This window comes from Brassica napus, chromosome C5 (assembly GCF_020379485.1).
Source record: "Brassica napus cultivar Da-Ae chromosome C5, Da-Ae, whole genome shotgun sequence".
Taxonomy (NCBI): domain Eukaryota; kingdom Viridiplantae; phylum Streptophyta; class Magnoliopsida; order Brassicales; family Brassicaceae; genus Brassica; species Brassica napus.
In genome coordinates, this window is record NC_063448.1 from 13072821 (window position 1) to 13091202 (window position 18382).

Here is an 18382-nt window from a genome sequence, read left to right on the forward strand (position 1 = left end):
CCCATATATAGATTTGGGCTTCAAAGTATTCAAGATCTCTTCCCTGGTCTCTTCCTCGCTCACCCTCGACAAAACATGTTTCTGAAGTCGTGTTCAAATCGTTAACTGTCCTTACAAGTCTTTGGATCTTTCCTCAACAAATTCCACCAAACTCTCGGTCAACGGATTTGATGCAAGGCTTTAACCTCTGGGCTGGATCAAAGTCTGCACCTTTCTGGTAATTATTCCCACTGAAACAAAATTTTGATGATCACACGCATTGATCTCCCTGAATCTGATCTGGGTAAATGCTTAATCTCCCTCATTGGCGTCCTCGATCCCTGGATTTGGTTCTGTCATGAATAAATATCCCTTCGGGTCGAGTAACAATCCCAACAAGTCATCATCATACTACGCGTACCAAAGAGGTAATAATGATTTTGATCTAGAGTCAGGTTCCGTCAGAAAATCAAGAAAGCCCAAGACTTTGTTCGCCAAAATGTTCGGAACTCGCATTCACCACTTGTTCAAACTCCACCCGGTCCTCGTTTCCATCGTCCTCGTCTCCTTTGGGATCACGGTTTTGATCTTTCTATCGTCGATATACGAGAGCCAGTTTCGATCTGCGGTTGCTTACAAGAAGAACGATCTGGATAACGATGTGTATCCGTTTGCTAATCTGAAGAACCTCGTGATGGTTGCTGGGCATTCTGTTTACACGAGCAGTAACTGCGGTAAGATGGATAAAGAGGAGTCGTGGTTCTTGGAGTCTTATCAGAAGCACCCGGGTCAGGCTGCGACGTTCTTGAGTCATATAGAGGAAGGTGTGGAAGCTGCAGGTAAAGATGACGAGGCTTTACTTCTGTTCAGTGGAGGTGAGACTCGTAAAGAAGCTGGACCACGCAGTGAAGCTCAGAGTTATTGGGCTGTCGCTGAGTCTAAAGGATGGTTTGGTGAGTCTAATTACTTTAGATTCCGATCTTTATTACATTGTATGGTAAAATGTGGTTTGGTTTTGTGTTAATGGATAGGCAAAGATGATGTGAGGTCAAGGGCATTGACGGAAGAGCATGCAAGAGACAGCTTTGAGAATCTTCTCTTTAGTGTTTGTAGATTTAGAGAGCTCACAGGCTCTTACCCACACAACATAACAGTAAAGACTTTTACTTTTTAATGTCTCACTCTCTATCAGTATTGTGATGTTAATGTATATCCTTCATGCTTTGGTGGATCAGGTAGTGAGCTATGATTTTAAGGAGGAGAGATTTGCGCATTTGCACCGTTCAGCAATGGGGTTTCCGGAATCAAGATTCAGATACGTGGGAACGCCAGCTTCACTTGAGTCCAAAGAAGGCGCTCTGAAAGGGGAGGCTATGGTTAGAGCTCAGTTTCAAGAAGATCCTTACGGATGCGTTGGTTCGCTTTGGCGTAAGAAGCTGAAGCGTGACCCTTTCCACAGGACTATACCTTACCCTAATGGATGCCCTGAGATTAGAGGATTGTTCAGGTACTGTGGTTCAGCTCCTTTTCCTGGCTCTCTCCCATGGGACTCATCTGGGTCAAACCTATAACTAGACTTTGCTTAGAGGAACAGATACTTGATCAAGAGCTTGGTCTCTTTTTGTTTTTTTTTTGGTTTATGTTCATTAATATAAAAGAGAAACTTCAGAATCATTGTATTGACAGTATTTTAAATGCTATTTGCCTGAAATATATTACAAGATCTATATATTTATAAAAACAAGCTTTTCATCCTCCATGTTCATCAATCAAAGGAAACAAGAACACAAATAAAGAAGAAGTAAGAAGAATGGTAAAAGAGTAATTATTACTAAAGCAACAACTGGAAGCTCTGTCTCAAAACGGTTTGTTGTTCTAATTGTTGGGTTTGGAGGAAGAAGACGACGACTTCCTGTTTTTCGCAAAGTCAACCAAATCTTTGAAAAGGATATCTTCTGGTTTGTCATCTTTCTTTGGTGGTGTAGCAGCAGCAGTAGCAGAGGCGGTTGGATTCAGAGAAAGATTCCGGGACTGTCCCACAAGATCCTCATAAGAGGAATCAGAGCCACTGCTTGTGCGTTGAGGAACACTGCTATGCTGGGAGTATTGTTGCCTCTGGCTGGTTCTAACGGACATTGGTGGTGGAAACTCCCTGGTTCCTTCAGGTTCCCATGGAGCGCGAGGTAACTGCTCAGTTTGGTCATAAACTGGTTTGGTGAACGAAGGTTGCTCAGGAGATTTGCTCCGGGGAGCTGGATCGTCGAAAACAGGAGCAGAAGCGTCTCGGTCTGCTGAATGGGAAGTACTCGGAGGCTTTGAAGTCTCTGAGGTTCCTTGAGGTGTGTAGACATCGCCACTGAGGAAGTCCATAGAACCAGATTCAACATGTACTGGCCTCATTGTAGGTGGTGGTGGAGGAAGAACAGGGTTGAAACTCACTCGTGCACCCTCTCTTTTTGACCTGCAGAGATGATTTCGATGAATATTTGGAATCCAAGTCTTGAGATTCAACTGAAATGAGCAAAGGATGATCATTAGCATTTACCTGTGAGATAGCTGAGCAAAATCATCATCTGACTCATCATCGTCTTCATGGTTGATGCTAACAAGCGGTACTGGAGTGGGAGCTGTTGCAGTAACAGAGTTTCCCTTTGCCTTATCATCATGCTGCTGAAGAACGCGCTGCAAGTTGTCGTTCAATGCCAAGCCTTGACACAGAAGCTCCTCATCTCTGAAAAATGGAAGGAGTCTCTCTCTCTCAACATTAGCACATTCTATCAAATTTAGTAACGAACAGGAGGGTGAAGGAGAAAGCAAACAAATCCTTACGATGTAGTGTTGACCAGAGTCATTACACGTCTCTGATACGTACGGCATTGCTCTACCAAGTCAACTATAAGTTCTTCCTTTAAACCCTGTGACAATAGAAACAATAGTGAATGTTTCACATCAGATCAAACAACAGAGACACCATGTCTAATCATGTAATAATATCCTACCTCAGGATGGCTTGGATCAAGAGCCCCAAGCATGTCCGTCAAAATATCAACTGATCCCTGAGCGCTTTGAATCTCTTCCAAACTAGAAGAAAAAACAAAGATATTTTATAACAAGCTTGAGACACAGAATATGGAATGTATCTATTACAACAGGTCTAGCAAAGTAGAGAGTACCTGAGTGCAGAAGCATCATCACTTTGCAAAGAGGCCTGAATAGCAGCATCTTCATCTGATGCAGCAGCGTGAGCAATAATAGGCTGAGTCTGGGGTGGAGTAAAGAATGATACACTGCTCTCGGTTCGAGGTGGGAACTCAATTCCAGCAGACTAAAGTTTCCAAAAGGTAAAACCGGTTTATCAAAACTTTGATACAGAAGAACAGAGTTTTGTATATATATATATAAAAAAATGCCAAGCTACACACCCTGAGTTCATTATAAGCATTGTAATACTGAGGGAATCTACCACCGCTCCCACTGAAAGCTTCTTGCCATGTATCTAATAAACTAAGTATCTTCTCCCTAACACTCAGGTCCGGCTGCATAAGTGAGTTTGGTAAATTTCGAGAGTAAGCGAATTTCATAATAGAAATGAAATATAACAAGCTCAAAAGTGAGGTGAGAGATGGTACGTAAGAGAACCTTTTTCTTCACAATTTTGACCATATCAGGTAAAATATCACGTTCGACGATGAGCTGATACACGCACTCTCCACAATTCTTACTCAGAGTTTCCAAAGCCTGAAACAATATCCAGTATCCCCCGAGCATCCACGAAGGGAGAAGATCAGTACAATAAACAGAACCAAAGCATTGTAGCAAAGGAAGGGTGTGAAAAGAGGACTTACATAAAGAGCGAGAATCTGAACTTTAGAATTTTTACTTGCTAACCGTTTCTTGAGTACCTTCACTGCTTCTTTTGCTTGACTACAGAAACAAAATAGCCTCAAAAACTTAGCCTAAACTCAATCAGACAAAAAAGTAATTCAAAATGAGAGTAAGAAGAACACATGAGGTGATGTTACCTACCTAGGATCCATGTTGATAATGTCACAGAGCTCAATGTTGATAGCCCAATCAGGACCAATCAGCATATCATTCGTAGCCCTCTCAGCACAAGCAGCCGCGTTATTCGCCATATAGCAAGATCGCTCTTTCAGTCAAATCCTAAAAGTTTCAAGCTTCCTACAACTAACAAGTATAACAAAACACAAGTTCAAATATCATTATATAACTTCTTGATTCTAGACAGAAGAAGCCAGTTTAAGGAGAAATAAAGACGCAAAGACTAATAAAGAAAACAAATAATAGCCTATCTCGCAATTCCACAGACCAGAAGCATCACCTATAAAACAAAAAAAAAAACAATCCAATCAAGTGAGAGATCAAACAATAAAGACCTCTCTGTGGACTCAATTTAATTGAGAAGGGGATGATGAAAGACCGAGCGAAGATTTTGTGCGTCTCACGATCGAGAAGACGAAGACAGCTTTATGAAGAAGAAGAAAATCTAAACTTGGTATGTGAACACGATCGGGCTTTTTGTATCAGCAGGTCATCATCATCATCGTCGTCATCAGCCGTCCATAAAATCAACTGCGTCTTCTTTGTTCTATTACTATTCTGCAAGATGCCAACTTCTATATCACTTATGCTAACGTAACGGACGGTGTCAGCAAAAATATAAAGAATGTCGATTATTCTTTCTATTTATCATTCGTATTTGTACAAAAATACCAAAGAAAATATCCACTCATTTTTGTTTGCTTGATTTCATTGTTGACTTTGCTTCTGCGAACCGCGTATCCCAACCGTTGTACGAATAAAACGCGTTTCCAAACACACCGAAAACGAAGACGCGCGTTTGGACAAGAACAGCTGCTGAACACAAATTTCTTTAAGCAAATAAAAAAAAAAGGCACAATTCTCTCCATTTTAAAATTTTTGTCACAAAAATAGTATCCAAAAAAGAAAATGACCAAAATAGTCTTTTTTGTTTTGAAAATTTTAATTTTATTTTTTTATTTTTTAAAATTTGAAATTCTATCCGGAACTCAACTATTTAACTCTAAACCTTAAGTTATTTCGGTCATTTTCTTTAAAAAAAAAAATTATCCTCAGAAATTTCTCTACGAAAAGGGTTTAAAACGCTACTTTTTAGGCAGAGATGATATTATTAGTTTTAGGCTTTTAATGCATATAAAGGAAAGATAATCAAGTGGTAGACCATAAGAGAAAAAGTTAAGCTACATATACTGTACATGAAGGATTCAAAATTCCATAGTTGAGTTGAGAGACTAATCAGTGCACATTAAACTCTAATTACACAAATAAAACGGTATCCAAAACCATAGACAGGCTTACAAAAACAAAGCAAAATTTAGGAGTGTCATCAGAAAAGTTCTCTCTTCTTATAGCCGCACATTCAAAGGTTCTCTGGTATCATGTCCTCTGTTCTTGGAAGATTTATTTAGCCAAGAAGGGTCACCACTCACCATACATCGAGTTTAAACTGGTTTTAGTCTCGTGAACGTACACACCAGAGGAAAGACAACATGCAGCTACTCTTTTTATCCCTGCATTTTGATCCAAACCCCATAAGTTTCCATAAACAACGCCCGATGTGGTTTATCTTATGCTGCACAAGGAATCGTTCAGACAACAGTCCTATATCTTAACATTTAAATTCTTTATAATTATCATCTTTAGTGTGTTTTTTGGTATAATATAATCTACAGAGTTTCATCATTAAACTAGCCAAGATAAAGGAGTCTTAAAACTAAACAAGAACCTTTCAATTTCCATACAACCAACAACAACAAGTCTTTTAACACTTGACATGATGAAGAGAAAATGAAAGATGAAGCCTTTTCAAACATACCTTATGATGTTACTGCTGTTGCTATTGCTACTACCACTCCTCTTTGTGCTCCCACTTCCACTAGACTCAGACAATCTATTCCACCAATCTCTATCCTCTGTTTTAACAGACTCATCAGAGATCGAAGGTCTCGGTGAAACCTGAGAATCTTTAACAGAATCCTTCCCCTTTCTCTTCTTCTTCTTCTTCTTCTTGCTCGTATCTTTCTTAGATCCAAAGCTAAACGGAAACATCATTTTGAGAAGAAACCCACTATTGTTTCCACCACTGTTTCGACTCGGATCAACTCGCTTACCACTCTTCGTCTTCCTCACAACCTTACTTGTTCTCTGAGTCAACTCATCGAAGATCTTCCTGTCATTCTCATCGTGTCCCCTTGCTTCGACAATATCCTTCAAGGAAAGCTCGTAACACGACTCGGGCATCTTACTAACCATCTCCATAAGCTCCCGTTGTCCACGAGCGATAGCCTGAGCTTTTGAATCCGGAGAAAGGCTAGAGTAATCTTCCGGCCGGTGACGAGGATGACTTCTCGGTGGGCTTGTACTCCACAGGGTGGGAGAACAGACGCCGGAGTCTGAGTGATCATCGGGAAGACTTGGGAAACACAAGTGGTGACTGTAGGTTTTAGCTGAAGGATCTAACATAGCGATGTTGCAAGAACGAGAGAGACAAGATCCGTAAGTGAGTTATGTTCGGAAACAACTAGTTGGCAGTTACAAAAAGAGAGAGATATATGTATCTTGCTTGACCCGTTCATGGGAATCTGTAGTGGTATATACGGTAATACTATATATAAGGGTTTTTATTTTATTTTTAAGTTTGATAAAGTTTAGGTCTGAACATCTTTAAAACGATTGTTGGCTTTAATTTGAATGTCACGTTGTAATTTCAGAGTGGTTAAAGTTTAGTAGTATTTAATAGGAAGAAGGTTGTTGCTGTCAGATGGGGTTTAATATGATTGGCAGATCGTCACGGGATATCAGGAAGGTTAAGGGATTGGGACTCTTGAAGGTCAAGCCCTTCTAGATAGATGATAGATCATCCTCCTCATAAAGTCTAGGATGGCCATATGATAGTTTTTCTTCTTCTTCTTTTGCTTCGTGGACTCAGAGGCCGTAACTTAGACAACGGTCCATCAAGCTAGAAAACGATATATCCCTATATATTAATCGAGCATCATTTAGAAAATTACAATCTTAAGTGTAACTTAACAATCAATTGAAAAAATGTTGGTCCAAATCCAATTACTAGATAACATTATGTTAACCCAAAATATAAAAACTATTATTTTTAAAAATAAAAACTACAGAATGATTAACATATATATATCAATTAATGACTAATGAATAATAAAGATTTGATAACAATTTTTGCATCCTTTTTCATTTTTGTTCAATTTTATATTATTAAAAAAACAAACAATCACATTAACCATATAATAAAAAATTAGATTTTTTCTTATATGTTATATTTTGAATTTTTAAAATGACTTGTATCAATTCGATGGTTGATCTGAAACCTTTCAAAACCATATAGAAGATAAATGTCAAAATAATTCAACTTTGGAAACACTACTGTTCACTTTTTTTCAAGAATGTGTTCGGTGGAAAAAAACAAGGTTCTTATGTCATAATTTGTTTAATATCCAATCCGATCAACTCATGATATATTAATTATAGTTTAATTATAGTTTAGTTCCACAATTTTTAATAAAAATTGATCTAGTCCATCGGAAAAAATATATATAATAACAATAAAAAAAATTGTATATGTATAAATAAAATGATCAAATATGTTAAAAAATTATCGATAAAATATACAACTAAACTCATCATGCGCAAGGCGCAAGTCTTATCCTAGTTTTTACTAAAAATAAATTATAAGTTTTTTGCAAATATGACTAAACTTAAAATCAAACACAAAACTAACTCATGTTTTTTTTTGAACTTTGATTTGCCTCTTTCATCCCCAAAGTTCAGATTATTCACGAAAATGCCATCACTTTTTTTTTCTTTTTTTTTCTTTCGAAAAAGCATATTTTACTATATCACTCTCATCTTCCTCAAGTATTCACAATATTGTCATTGCCATCAATACACCAACCACCATGAACAACCAATTTGAAGCTCTTGACACTCTTTCTTTCTCAATTCTTATGAACTAAAAACAACATCTCTTTCACTTTCTCTCCATATTCATCCAAAAAAAAACACAAGATTTTGATTCTAAAATTTTTATGGTTCATAGAACCATTGAAGCTTACGATTCTTGGTGGATCACATTTGTTTGAGATTCTGGGTGCTTGGAGAAGACTTTTGTGTGCTAAACAAGTTATCTCACTGGTTGAAACTATGAAATCAGTTTTTTCCCAGATCTGTTCGTCCAGACGACTTACAGGTAAGTCGTCTGGCTGTAGACGACTTACATGGAAGTCTTATGGTCAATGCGGAGGTTAGTTTTGCAATTGAATTTTAAATGTGTTTTTATAGACGACTTACATGGAAGTCGCCCATCTTTATTTGTTAAAAAAAAAATTTGAGACAACTTCCATGTAAGTCGTCTAGGGTAAACGGGTTAGTTTTGCATTTGACCAGATTGTACCATAAATTTGACTTTTCTTGGACGACTTACATGGAAGTCGTCTCAGATTAGTTTTGCAATTGAAAAATAAAACAAAAAAAGTTATTTTTTTTCTAGACGACTTACATGGAAGTCGTTCGTCCGACGACTTACATTGAAGTCGTCCATTATTTTATTCCGAGATTCTGGTCAAACTTTGTTTATCTTGGACGACTTCCATGTAAGTCGTCGGACGGACAACTTCCGTGTAAGTCGTCTAGAATTTTTTTTTTTTTTGGTTTTATTTTTCTATTGCAAAACTAACCTGAGACGACTTACATGGAAGCCGTCTAGGTATAACAAAATATTGATTTTTTAATTTTCTATTCGACGACTTACGTGTAAGTCATCCAGGAAAAGTTTAATTTCTAACACAATCTGGTCAAATGCATAACTAACCCGTTTTCCCTAGACGACTTACATGTAATTCGTCTCGAGTTTTTTTTAACAAACAAAGATGGACGACTTCCATGTAAGTCGTCTAGGTTAAAATCAATTGCAAAACTAACCTAAATGGATGACTTCCTAGAAGTCTACCAGACGACCTCCGTGGAAGTCGTCTGCGTCAATGTTTAATAAACTTTCATTTTCTCTAAAACTATAAAGAATTTTTAATTTTTTTTGTTAATTCATTTATATTAGTCAATATTGGGGCTATTGAATGAAATTTATAACTTAATTGGTGATATTTATGAGGTTACCAACATTCATGCTTAGTAAAGTTTTTACCAACATTCATGTATAACGTGAAAGTCTTCTACGTTAGTTTTTGTAAATTTGTTAAGTAACTTTAAGATATGTTTATTTAATTTTCAAAAGTGTTAAGTAACTTTAAGAATATCAAGTAACATGGTTTAATGTGTCTTCTCAGATCATAAGATATACTTTTTACTTATGTATCTAATGAAAATGTTCTAGCTTTGAACTTATGTAATGTTTTATCTTTTGTGAATTTGACTAAGTTTTCTTGAGAATTCTTCTCCCTTACTTGTAATAAATTTGATTAATTTTTTGTGTTATTATGTTTTGCTATTGAAGTTGTATCAATAACTTCAATTATGTCAAGTGATTTTGGCAATATAATATAGGAGAAAATGAACATATTTACCAAACTTTTTCATTAATATCTCTTCGAATTTACAAAAGAAAGTCACAACTAAAGGAGTACACATGCAAATCACAAAACAGACCACAAACAAAACTATTATAGATCATTCCTCTACAAAGATAAGCTTATACTCCACTTGATATGGAAGAAGACCCCGTCAGAAGACTTCATGGAAGTCGTCTGGAAGACTTCTTTGAAGTCGTCTGGAAGACTTCTTTGAAGTCGTCTGGAAGACTTCCTGGAAGTATTCTAGCGCATTATATTTTAGAAGACTTCCCATAGATCTTCGAAAGTCTGATCTAGATCTGAAAAATATGTATATCAAACCCAGATCTGAAAAACATGCATATCATATCAAAAAACGTTCAAATGGCTTAAAAACAGAGAAAATGAGTGGAAAATTAGATAGACATACTTTTATAGAACACACAAAGTACATATCCAAGTGGAAGAATCTGATTAAAAACCTGCAACAAAAAGATAGATTAGTGAGAAAGACATGAGACAAAAATGAAAAATTCATATAAAGTTTAGTGTTTTCAAGTCAAAGAGATTAGAGTGGGTTTGGAGAGTTTTAGTTTGGGAAAAAAGTATGAACTTTATGCAACATGAGGTTACCAAATGAAGAAAAATCAGACATAAAACTTACCAAAACGCTCAGATCTATTATGAAAGGGAGACATGGGAAAAGACTCCGTCATAAGACTTTCTGGAAGTCTTCTGGAAGTCTTCTAGCCCAGAAGTCTTCCAGATCTGAAAAACATGCATATCTAAATCTATATCTGAAAAACCTGGATCTCCAAAAACATTCAAATGGCTTAAAAACAGAAAAATTGAGTAAAATATTATATAGATCTACCTTTATAGAACACACAAAAATACATATATAAAATTAATAAATATACCTTTACATGAGTGGAAGATGAGAACCATGTGATGAAAAACCTGCAAAACAAGATAAACTAGTGAAAAAGACATGAGACAAAAACAATAAATTGATATAAAGTTTGGTGTTTATAAGTTCAGAGAGATTAGAGAGAGGTTGAAGAGTTTTAGAATGAGGGACATACCATTTCTGTTGCATCCATTTGAGAGGAGGGAGAATGTGTAAATTTTTCTTTATATATGGAGACAAAAATTCCAATAAGGTAAAATATTTTCGATCAGAAGACTTACTAGACAACTTACTTGTAAGTCGCCCAGAAGACTTCAATATTTTTAGCGGGAAACTAAAATATTTTTAGCGGGAGTTAGAAGACTTTCAGAGAAAAGTCTTCTAATCGCCAGACGACTTACATGTTAGTCGTCTAGACCCTAAACATAACCCCTAAAGCAAATTAACTAACTAAACACTTCATAAAATCAAATTAAACTTAAAAAATGTTTACTATTGATATCTTGCATATTTCCATTGTGTTATCCATTCACCCATGTGCATTTTGATTATATAGACTAGGATTTAGCCATGTTTAGGTTGCATTTTGCATACATGAGTCTTTATTAGGTATTGGAGTTCCACATGGAGTTCTTGGAGATATTTGGGTGCATTTGAAGCTCAAAAGAGGTGATAAAGGTGATCATTGGACGAGCAGTGCATGGGAGCGACCCTACCGGAGCGACGCCATGAACTCGCTGTGCCCTACCTCTCAGAGCGACTTTACCAGAGCGACCTCACAAGGTCGCTCGCCATTTCATCGTTTTGGAGTGCAAAAATAGACCCGGAGCGATCTCCTAGAGCGACGACACGAAGTCGCTCCAGCTCCAGAGCGAGGTCAGCACAGCGACACCCCGAGGTCGCTCGGGTTTGTGTCGATTTGAGACACGAAGAACAAGCCAGGAGCGACGTCCCACAGCGACTACCTGAGGTCGCTCCCAACACCCAGAGCGACCTCCCGGAGCGACGTGCCGAGGTCGCTGCGCTTCAATTATTTGGTCGAACTTATGATTAATCAAGGGCCTTTTGGTCATTTGTTATGCACGTTTTACACTTTCTAAACCTATGTTTAAGTACCTTTTGTAAGCCATTGGAGGCTGATTATCTTTTATCCTAAGAAAACCACCAAAAACCTCTTGGAAAGTTCATCTCTTTGATTCAATTGATCATTTTTGTTATTGCAATCATGTTGTTTTCATATCGATTCTCTGTATTTCTCTACATGATAAATCTGAAATCCAATATGGGTTTAAGAGGAATCATGGAGATTAGTGAGTAATCACCTTTTGAATTCATGGGTTAGGGAGATTAAGGGTGATTAGGTTAAAGCTAGGATGTTTTAGTGTAGATCATTCTTAGTCCTTGCTAGTAGAGTATTCATAATGCATCTTCTGAGTTGGCCTCTCAAAAGTTGATCTTTGGGCATTTTCTACTCAAAAGGTGTTTGATGAAATGCATGAGACAACTCTTCTAAGCTTTTAGCATACTTTGCCAAAGACATTTGTTGTTAGAGGTGTTAAGATAGTCATTAGACTTGTTAGTAATGATTGCTTTCATATTATTCAACCAAAGACATTTGATGTTTGAAATGTATTAGTAAATGAACATTCATCTAGATATAGAGCTTGTTTAGAACTGTGTCTAAGCTTAAGGTTGATAGTTTGATTGATTGTTTGCCATCCTTAGTTTGAATCTTGATCACCCAAGGTCTAATCCCTATGCCCATGAATTCTCTTTTCCCTTAGTCAAGAAAGTTACTTCATTTATCGCTTTTATTATTCTGCAACTGCATTAGCATTAATCATTAGTTTAGAAATCTTTTAAATCACCGGTTGCACTTAGAGTAAGTGAGTACTTGCATTCTCAGGGCTTTGAAATCCCTTAGAATTGGTTCGACAATCTTTTATACTACATCATTTGTCTTATGAGCCTTGAAAACTCCTAACATCAAATTGGCGCCGTTGCCGAATTCTGAGTAGATTTGAACATTGAGATTTAGTCACTTGCTTGAGACTAAGTCATTTTTTTTCTTTTGTTACTGATTCACCTCCCTTTAACTTTCATGTGTATGAACTTGAGGAGCAGGGGTCCATCAAACCTAGTTCCCAGAGTTTCATACATCAGAGCCTTAGAGAGAGAGTGTGCTAGAAAGAGAAGAGAAGAAGAGCAACAGGCTCACTTGCAGAGATTGAATATTGATATGGGAGACCAACCTCATGATGATGCGAACGCCAATGAAGCCAACAACGTTCCACAACACCCACAGCGAGCAGCTCGACCCATTGGCACTTATGACCGCCCCAACATTCATGGTCATCGACTGGGAATCCGAGCACCAGCTGTGGCAGTGATGCATGACTTTTCAAGGGTCCAAGATCAAATCAATGTAGTATAAAAGATTGTCGAACAAATCCTAGGTGATTCTAAAGCAAAGGGAATGCAAGTTCATGCTTAAGCTAAGTGTGATCCGGTTTAGATGGTATGAACTAAGAACTAATAAGCTAATGCAATAAAGTAATGATCTTTCTTTCTCAATTTGAAGCAAGAGGACTCATTGGGCTAGACATTTGATCTCGGGTGATGTAGATCCAATTTAAGGGTGGCAAGGTATCAATCAAACACTTTTCTTATGCCTAGACACTAAGCTAAACAAGTTCTATCTCTAGATGAATGTTCTTTTGGTAAAGCAACTCAAGCATCTAATCTCTTAGGTTGAATGTTACTAAAGCAAACATGGAGAACAAGTGCAATAGCAATCTTAACTCCTTTAGCAACTAATCTCTTAGGTAAAGCAAGCTAAAAGCATTGAAGAGTTGGTTCAGGCATTTCATCATACACCTTGTGGGCAGGAAATGCATAGAGATCTATTTTAGTATGATCAAGACTAAAATAGCATTGAGAACCCTCAACAAGCAAGGAAACAAGTAAATCTAACACTAAACACCCTAGATCTTCTCTAATCACCTTTAATCACCCTAGCCCATGAATTCAAGATTAGTCTACTTACTAATAGACATGAATAACCCCAAAACCATGGATGATTCAAGGTTAAACATGATTAGAGAGCAAGATAATCAAGCAAAGATAAGAAATTATGATCAAGATTAGATCTTTCAACTCAAAGTTCTTTGTGATTAGATAGAAAATAAGATAAGATCCCAACTTTGGGATTACAAGAGTATTTATATGTCTTTGGAAAACCTAATGGTTTCCTTTAGAAAGTCTAAAATACCCTAAAAAGATGTCAAAAATCGCCAAAGTAAAACCCGCGACTCGGGTAGAAGTCATCAGTCGCAACCCGCGTCGTCCAACCCGCGTCAGCTCCTCGTCCAGCTTCTGGTGAGGCCGCCCGGATAAGCTAACCAGCGTCCATCTACCCGCGTCGGCCCGGGTAAGGGAACCCGAGTTGGTCCAACCCGCGTCAGGGTTGATATGCCTCCAGTAAATCGATCATAACTCCTCCAATACAGATCCAAATGACTTTAAACCACTTCCATTGGAAAGCTAACTCAATTTACTATGTCTTCCCAAAATATTAGCAACAGAAGAGATCTTTAAGACCTCCATCCATGATCATCTTTCACCCTTTTTCACCACAAATGTCTCTAAACACCTCCAAGAACTCCATAGCACACTCTAGCCTCTAATAAAGACTCATGTATGCAAAATGGACCCTAAAGATGCCTAATTCCTAATCTACATGATCATTATGTACAAGAAATGATGGTTAAAACCATGTAAATATGCAAGATATCAGGCAGCTAACAACTTTGAAATCAAATCAGGACTCCTCAACGTGATCGAGAACAACAAGTATCATGGCTTGGCTGTAGAGGACCCATTTGATCACTTGGACAGGTTCGACAGCTACTGTGGGTTGTCAAAAACCAATGGTGTGTCCGAGGATGCCTTAAAGCTCAAGACATTCCCTTTCTCTTTGGGGGATAAGGCACGTCAGTGGGAGAAGTCTCTACCCAACGACTCTATCACCACCTGGGATGACTGCAAGAAAGCATTTTTGGAGAAGTTCTTCTCTACTTCAAGAACTGCTAAGCTGAGAAATGAGATTTTCAACTTTCAACAGAAAAACTTGGAAGGATTCAGTGAAGCCTGGGAGAGATTCAAGGGCTACCAAGCTCAATGCCCACACCATGGTTTCTCTAAGGAAAGCTTGCTAAGCACATTCTACAGGAGTGCTCTTCCTAAGTACAGAGCCAGATTGGATACAGCTAGCAATGGGTTCTTCTTGGGAAGAACTGAGGAATATGCAGAAGAGCTGGTTGACAACATGGTAAAGAGTGACACAGTCTACAGTGGAGACCACGACAGAGGCAGTAGAACAGATGACAAGCAGACGAGGAAGAAGTTAAAGGCTCTACAGGATAAGATAGACATACTCATTGCTGATAAATCCACCCAAGAGCAGCTGAACTTTGTTGGTAACTCAAACCAAGAGACACCACCTGTTGTCCATGAGGTTGAGGGTTTGGAAGGTCAAGAAGAGCTGTGTTTCATTAACAACAATGGTAGCTGGTACAAAAAAGAGTCAAACTTTCAGTACAACAACTACCAACAGAAATCCTATTCCAACAACTAACAGAGTGGTTATCAGCCTAGGAACAACCAGTAAGGCAGCTATCAGCTTCAGCAAAACCCTCCCCCTGGTTTCAACAACAAAGGACACCATTCTTCCCAACAACAAGCTAATCCTTCTACCTCTACTCCTCAAGAAAGCAACACTGATGCCATACTGAAACAAATCTTGGAGTCTCAGACTAGAAGTGAGAAGCATGTTGGTTATGAGTTGAAGAACCTTCACTCAAAGATTGATGGGAGCTACAATTATCTCAACAACAAGTTCAAAGCTTTGGAGAACCAGTTTGCTGCCATGAACACTCACCAAAATCGCCAACAAAGTTCTTTACCTGGAAAATCTGAGCAAAACCCCAAAGAGACCATGAAAGCTATCACCCTCAGGAGTGGTAAGGAGTTACCTCATAGAGCTCTCACCAAGGATGCTGAGAAACAAGGTGAGGGAGTGGCCATCAACATAGATGATGAAGTGGTGATTGTTGATGAGAAGATCAATGATGCGATTTTGGAGAAGATTGTCGAAGCCAAAGGTAAAGGAAAGGTTGGGGAAAAGAAGAAAACAGTGAAAGATGGTGAAGTTGTTGTTCCACCAAGTGAGAATTCTTTTGTTCCTCCTCCCTATGAACCCAAACTTTCATTCCCTGGTAGATTCAAGAGGCAGCTGCTAGAGAAGTACAAAGCTCTATTTGAGAAGCAGATGAATGAAGTTCGAGTCACAATGCCCGTTATTGATGCTTTCATGTTGATTCCTCAATATAGCAAGTTCATGAAAGATGTTGTAGCTGCAAAGAAGAAAGAGATGGAGGGCATGATGATTCTCACTCATGAGTGCAGTGCCATCATCCAGAGCCTTGTTGTTCCAAAGAAGCTTGAAGATCCAGGATGCTTCACATTACCTTGTGCTCTTGGACCTATGGTATTTGACAGATGTTTCTGCGATTTGGGAGCTAGTGTTAGCTTGATGTCTTTATCTGTTGCTAAGAAGCTTGGTTTCACGCAGTACAAGAAGTGTAGACTTTCTCTGGTATTGGTTGATCGTTCAGTGAAGTACCCTGTGGGTATCTTGGAGGACCTCCCTGTGATGGTTGGAAACTATGAGATCCCTACAGACTTTGTGGTGCTTGAGATGGGTGAGGAAGCTCAAGATCCCTTAATCCTTTGAAGGCCTTTCTTAGCTACAGCAGGAGCTATTGTTAATGTGAAAGAGGGCAAGATTGATCTCCACATGGGTAAAGGGCACATTCTCCACTTTGACATCAAGGAGGTAATGAAGAAACCAACGATTCAAGGGCAAGTCTTCTACATTGAAGAGATGGACGCCCTTGCTGATGAGCTCCTTGAAGAGTTGTCACTAGGAGACCCTCTACAGCATGCTTTGACGATAGAGAGAGAGGTTGAAGTGATTGAGAACCTGGAGAGTACTGCCTATGGGATGATGTTGGATTCACACAAAGGGTTTGTTAGTAAGGATCAGTATGAGGAGTTGCCACAAGTGGTTCATCAAGAAACCTTAGTCACTCAACAAGAGGACACCCAGCAAGATGACTGGAGCGAGCTTAAGGCGCCTAAAGTGGAGTTTAAACCTCTCCCCCATGGTGTAAGGTATGCATTCCTTGGTCCTAATGAAACTTATCCTGTCATTGTGAGTAGTGAACTTACTGAAACTGAGCTATCTGAACTTTTGAAAACACTTAAAAGATTTAGAAAAACAATAGGTTACTCACTTGATGACATCAAAGGAATATCACCCTCTTTGTGCATGCATATGATACATCTTGAGGATGAATCAATGACTTCTATCGAGCATCAAAGAAGGTTAAATCCTAACCTGAAGGAAGTTGTAAAGAAAGAGATTCTTAAACTCTTAGATGCTGGTGTTATTTACCATATTTCAGATTCTAAATGGGTATCTCCTGTGCATGTTGTACCAAAGAAAGGTGGTATCACTGTAATTAGAAATGACAAGGATGAATTGATACCAACAAGAACCATCACAAGTCATAGAATGTGCATTGATTACTGAAAACTAAACTCTGTATCTAGAAAAGATCATTTCCCTTTACCATTTATTGATCAGATGCTTGAGAGACTTGCAAATCACCCATTTTATTGCTTTCTTGATGGATATTCAGGGTTCTTCCAAGTCCCCATACATCCCAATGATCAAGAGAAAACGACATTCGCATGTCCTTATGGTACCTTCGCATATCGAAGAATGTCATTTGGTCTATGTAATGCTCCAGCCACCTTTCAAAGGTGCATGATGTCAATCTTCTCTGATCTAATTGAGGATGTTGTGGAGGTGTTTATGGATGATTTCTCTGTCTACGGATCTTCATTTTCTGCTTGTTTGTCAAATTTGTGCAGGGTCCTACAGAGATGTGAAGACACCAACCTTGTGCTGAATTGGGAGAAGTGTCACTTCATGGTTAAGGAAGGGATTGTGCTGGGACACAAGATTTCAGAGAAGGGGATTGAGGTGGATAAGGCTAAGATCGATGTTATGGTTGGTTTGCCCCCACCAAAAACAGTGGAAGACATCAGAAGTTTTCTTGGTCATGTTGGGTTCTACAGAAGGTTCATCAAGGACTTCTCCATGATCACTAGACCATTGACCAGGTTGCTGTGCAAATAAGCCACTTTCAGCTTTGATGTGGAATGTCTAGAAGCCTTCAAGAAGCTGAAAGGTGAACTCATCAGTGCTCTGATTGTCCAGCCACCTGATTGGGATCTCCCTTTTGAGATCATGTGTGATGCTAGTGACTATGCTGTGGGAGCTTTTTTGGGGCAGAAGAAAGATGGCAAGGCCCATGTGATCTACTACGCGAGCCAAACCCTGAATGATGCTCAGATGAGGTATGCCACAACAGAGAAGGAGATGCTAGCCATTGTCTTTGCCTTTGAGAAGTTCAGAAGCTACTTGGTGGGATCTAAAGTCATTGTCTACACAGATCATGCTGCTTTGAGACACCTTTTGGCCAAGAAGGATGCAAAACCCAGGCTCTTGAGATGGATTTTGCTTCAAGAGTTTGATTTATAGATCAAAGACAAGCCAGGAGTTGAGAATGGTGTAGCTGATCACTTGTCCAGGCTGAGAGTGAAGTGTGGCATTCCTATTGACGAAGGACTTCCAGGGGAGCAGATCATAGCTATTGGAGCAGTGATGGAAGTTTGTGAGACTGGTAGAAAGCTTGAAGAAGTCAAGGCAACAGAAGAGAAAGAACTTTGGTATGCTGATTTGGTGAACTACCTAGCCACAGGAAAAGAA

At 38.6% G+C, this 18382-nt stretch overlaps 3 protein-coding genes and 1 non-coding gene across 11 annotated transcripts; 1 reads left to right on the forward strand and 3 right to left on the reverse strand.

Annotated features, from left to right (window-relative positions):
• Window positions 1–64: 64 nt before the first annotated feature.
• BNAC05G16630D (uncharacterized protein C57A10.07) lies at window positions 65–1694 on the forward strand. Its single transcript, XM_013816528.3, has 3 exons — window positions 65–932; window positions 1011–1132; window positions 1215–1694. The coding sequence occupies exons 1-3, from the start codon at window positions 338–340 to the stop codon at window positions 1548–1550; spliced, it is 1053 nt and encodes a 350-aa protein (XP_013671982.1). The 5' UTR covers window positions 65–337; the 3' UTR covers window positions 1551–1694.
• Window positions 1632–4666, reverse strand: LOC106376443 (TOM1-like protein 3). Of its 8 annotated transcripts, none has more exons than XM_013816525.3 (11): window positions 4421–4662; window positions 4310–4321; window positions 4006–4167; window positions 3825–3903; window positions 3619–3717; window positions 3402–3515; window positions 3153–3304; window positions 2979–3060; window positions 2809–2894; window positions 2525–2728; window positions 1632–2440 (listed from the first exon to the last, which is right to left on the reverse strand). In XM_013816525.3, the coding sequence occupies exons 3-11, from the start codon at window positions 4113–4115 to the stop codon at window positions 1855–1857; spliced, it is 1512 nt and encodes a 503-aa protein (XP_013671979.1). In that variant the 5' UTR covers window positions 4116–4167; window positions 4310–4321; window positions 4421–4662; the 3' UTR covers window positions 1632–1854. The 8 variants fall into 8 exon arrangements, with proteins under 8 accessions (XP_013671979.1, XP_048612741.1, XP_013671981.1 ...); XM_048756784.1 differs by having other exon boundaries at window positions 4006–4161; window positions 4421–4659; XM_013816527.3 differs by lacking the exon at window positions 4310–4321 and having other exon boundaries at window positions 2525–2710; window positions 4377–4666.
• Window positions 4667–5180: 514 nt separating this feature from the next.
• On the reverse strand, window positions 5181–6742 carry BNAC05G16650D. The gene is made up of 2 exons (XM_013816529.3): window positions 5858–6742; window positions 5181–5552 (listed from the first exon to the last, which is right to left on the reverse strand). The coding sequence occupies exons 1-2, from the start codon at window positions 6502–6504 to the stop codon at window positions 5495–5497; spliced, it is 705 nt and encodes a 234-aa protein (XP_013671983.1). The 5' UTR covers window positions 6505–6742; the 3' UTR covers window positions 5181–5494.
• Window positions 6743–14572: 7830 nt separating this feature from the next.
• Window positions 14573–14679, reverse strand: LOC125588072. The gene has a single exon (XR_007324467.1). It is a non-coding gene; the product is annotated as a small nucleolar RNA R71 (small nucleolar RNA).
• Window positions 14680–18382: the final 3703 nt, after the last annotated feature.